The 2,613-nt window shown below is 23.0% G+C and overlaps 1 protein-coding gene across 1 annotated transcript in view; it reads left to right on the top strand.

The window, feature by feature from the left end:
- Positions 1 to 546: 546 nt before the first annotated feature.
- The window catches only part of LOC107882630, a 5,617-nt gene continuing 3,550 nt past the window's right edge, over positions 547 to 2,613 (top strand). The window contains exons 1-2 of the mRNA XM_029492523.1: positions 547 to 638; positions 736 to 858. Of these exons, the coding sequence (XP_029348383.1) occupies positions 547 to 638; positions 736 to 858 (215 nt within the window). The remainder of the gene's footprint in view (positions 639 to 735; positions 859 to 2,613) is intronic.

The following is a 2,613-nucleotide window of genomic DNA, read 5'->3' on the forward strand; positions in this document are numbered from 1 at the left end:
TTGGCGTTCCTGTACATAAAGTAAAACGAAAAAAGTATTTAAAAATTGTATTTGATTTTAAATACAAATACTTTCAAAAATGTAATCAAATACTGTGCCCAAGCACTTTTTTCAAATGTATTTAGAATACGTATTTGTGTACTAATAAAGTATTTGAATACTTTTACTCAAATACTTTTACTAAAGTAGGTACTTTACAAGACTGCCAATAATATAAATTGTGGGTATTCAATTTTATCGTAGTATGAACAAAATAAGCAAAATAGTTTTTATAGTAAGTTATTATGTTCTAAATTATAATTAACCTACTATGAAAAAACATTTTAAGTAGATGTATAACGTCAAACAGGATGTAATTCAATGCAATTCAATATCACCGGTTTATTCGTTATTCATAAGAAACATTGGTAAGTACGGTACTTACTACACATGATATTGTCTAGTGCTTCAACAGCCAACATTGAACATTGTACTTATTGTTTGTTGAAAAATTGAATTTTTTTATGTGTTTAATTTTGTGTTTTTTATTCTGTGATAAATATTAAAATGTCACCCAAAAAATTCCGTACAAAAAAAAGGACAGTTGGAAATAAAACTTTACGTCAACGTATGAAAGATCTAAAAAAGAAAAAAGGGTTGTGAGTAATTTTATAATTGAGGTTTATTGCACTTTAAAATGTAGAAATTTTACAGAATATGTAATTCTTACAATTTTTTTTTAAAAATAATTTATAGAAAATCTATATCGACTAGAATATACATTCAACAAATAAAAGAAACTGTTGAGTCTCAATCTAATAATATTAGTATTACTGTGACAGATGATTCAAATGATAAAATAGTGGATTCTTTCTCGGCGTAAGTTATTAGTCCCTAAGTTAAAATTTTCACTAGTTTTTAAATGTGACATGAAAAACAAAAATTAGAGAAAAACGTGAGTTTACGCAAAACCAGTTTTCGACATAATTGAATTGTTACTCAAAAACTAAAAACTGTAGAATGTAGATACTTGAAATTTTCACCAAATGTTCAAATTGGTATAACCTATACAAATATACAATGTATAGTATACATGGAATAACTTTTGAAAGATTTTTATTTTTTTTTTTAGCTATTTATGGACAGTTGAAATTTTCAATGTTTCTTATTTTTTTTTTTCAGAAATGTCGGTAAAAACATTTTGGCTGGCCAAATATTTTTAAAAATTTAATACAAGGTTAACCTTAGGTATGAATCACAAACATTTTATGACTTTTTAAATTCAAAATAACTTACAGAATTTCGCAATTTTGACATATTTCGTAAACATTTGAACTTTAAATGATTATAAATTAAAATTGTGACTAACGGTTTTTGATTTTTTTTTACTACGATAGGTAAAACTTATAATAAACCTTCTATTACATTTTAAAGATTTTTTGGAGTGCCAATAACTCACTTAAAAATAACAAAATGAATAAAAGCCTACGTGGGGCCTTAAATAATAATCTTACCTTTAAATTTGATAATAGGTCAATTCAGTCTAATATCAAAACTAACAACACACTATTGAATCTGCTGAACGAAAATTTTCCATGTCGTACGTTTGTAAGACAGAGACAACACATGCGGGTACGACGTCCTCTTAAAACAACTAACGATTTTTATGTGTGTGTGTCCCCTGAAATCTGATGTATTTATAATAAATTATTTATAATTTATGCAATAATACTTACCATTTTTAATTGTCCTTGTAAAAGTTGCTGTAAAAAATAATTTAAAACTTTAAAATCAAATATAACTGTAAAACAATTATATATCCATGGTTACGAAAAATTTACAATTTATAAAATGTTTTGATATTATTTTTGTTATATACAGGTTGATTTTTTAAGCATCCCACATGGAAAATATATATTGCCAAAATATTTCACAAGTATTTTACTTAAAATCTAAATATTATCAGAAAATTGTATTAAAGTTTTCATATGATTTTAAAATGTTGTCAAAATATTTTCACATCACATTACTGTAGAAGATAAAATATTGTAATTAAATTGTTTCACAATATATTTTAAATATTTTATCTAAATATTTACACATTAAGACTTATGAATATTTCGAACATATTTGAGTGAAATATTTACTCATTATTGGCTTTTAAAAATTATGTATATATTTGAGCAAACACCTTTTCAAAATATTTTCAATATTTACATATTCTATCATACATATAATATATATAAAAATACATACATAAAATGTATAGGATAAACCATTTTCCAAAACATTAAATGTATTTACTTTATTTATTATACATATAATATAGGTACACTTTATAATCTCATGTAAGTATGTAACAATGCAGGGTATAATCGAGTTTAATAAAGATAAAAACCAATATTATATTGAACTTATATAATATATATATTACTCACTTTGTTATTATAATTAGTATAAATCAACTTTTTTATTTTATAAAATATAATAATTAAAAAAAAAAAATTCAAAACCTACACAATGGCAAAAACTTTGAAAAAATCATATTAAAAATAAATATTATATTTCTAACTTATTATATATTCATTACTATTACTAGTAATAATATATTTATAAATTATGCAACTTTGCAGA

This window comes from Acyrthosiphon pisum, unplaced genomic scaffold (assembly GCF_005508785.2).
Source record: "Acyrthosiphon pisum isolate AL4f unplaced genomic scaffold, pea_aphid_22Mar2018_4r6ur Scaffold_21624;HRSCAF=24424, whole genome shotgun sequence".
Lineage (NCBI taxonomy): Eukaryota > Metazoa > Arthropoda > Insecta > Hemiptera > Aphididae > Acyrthosiphon > Acyrthosiphon pisum.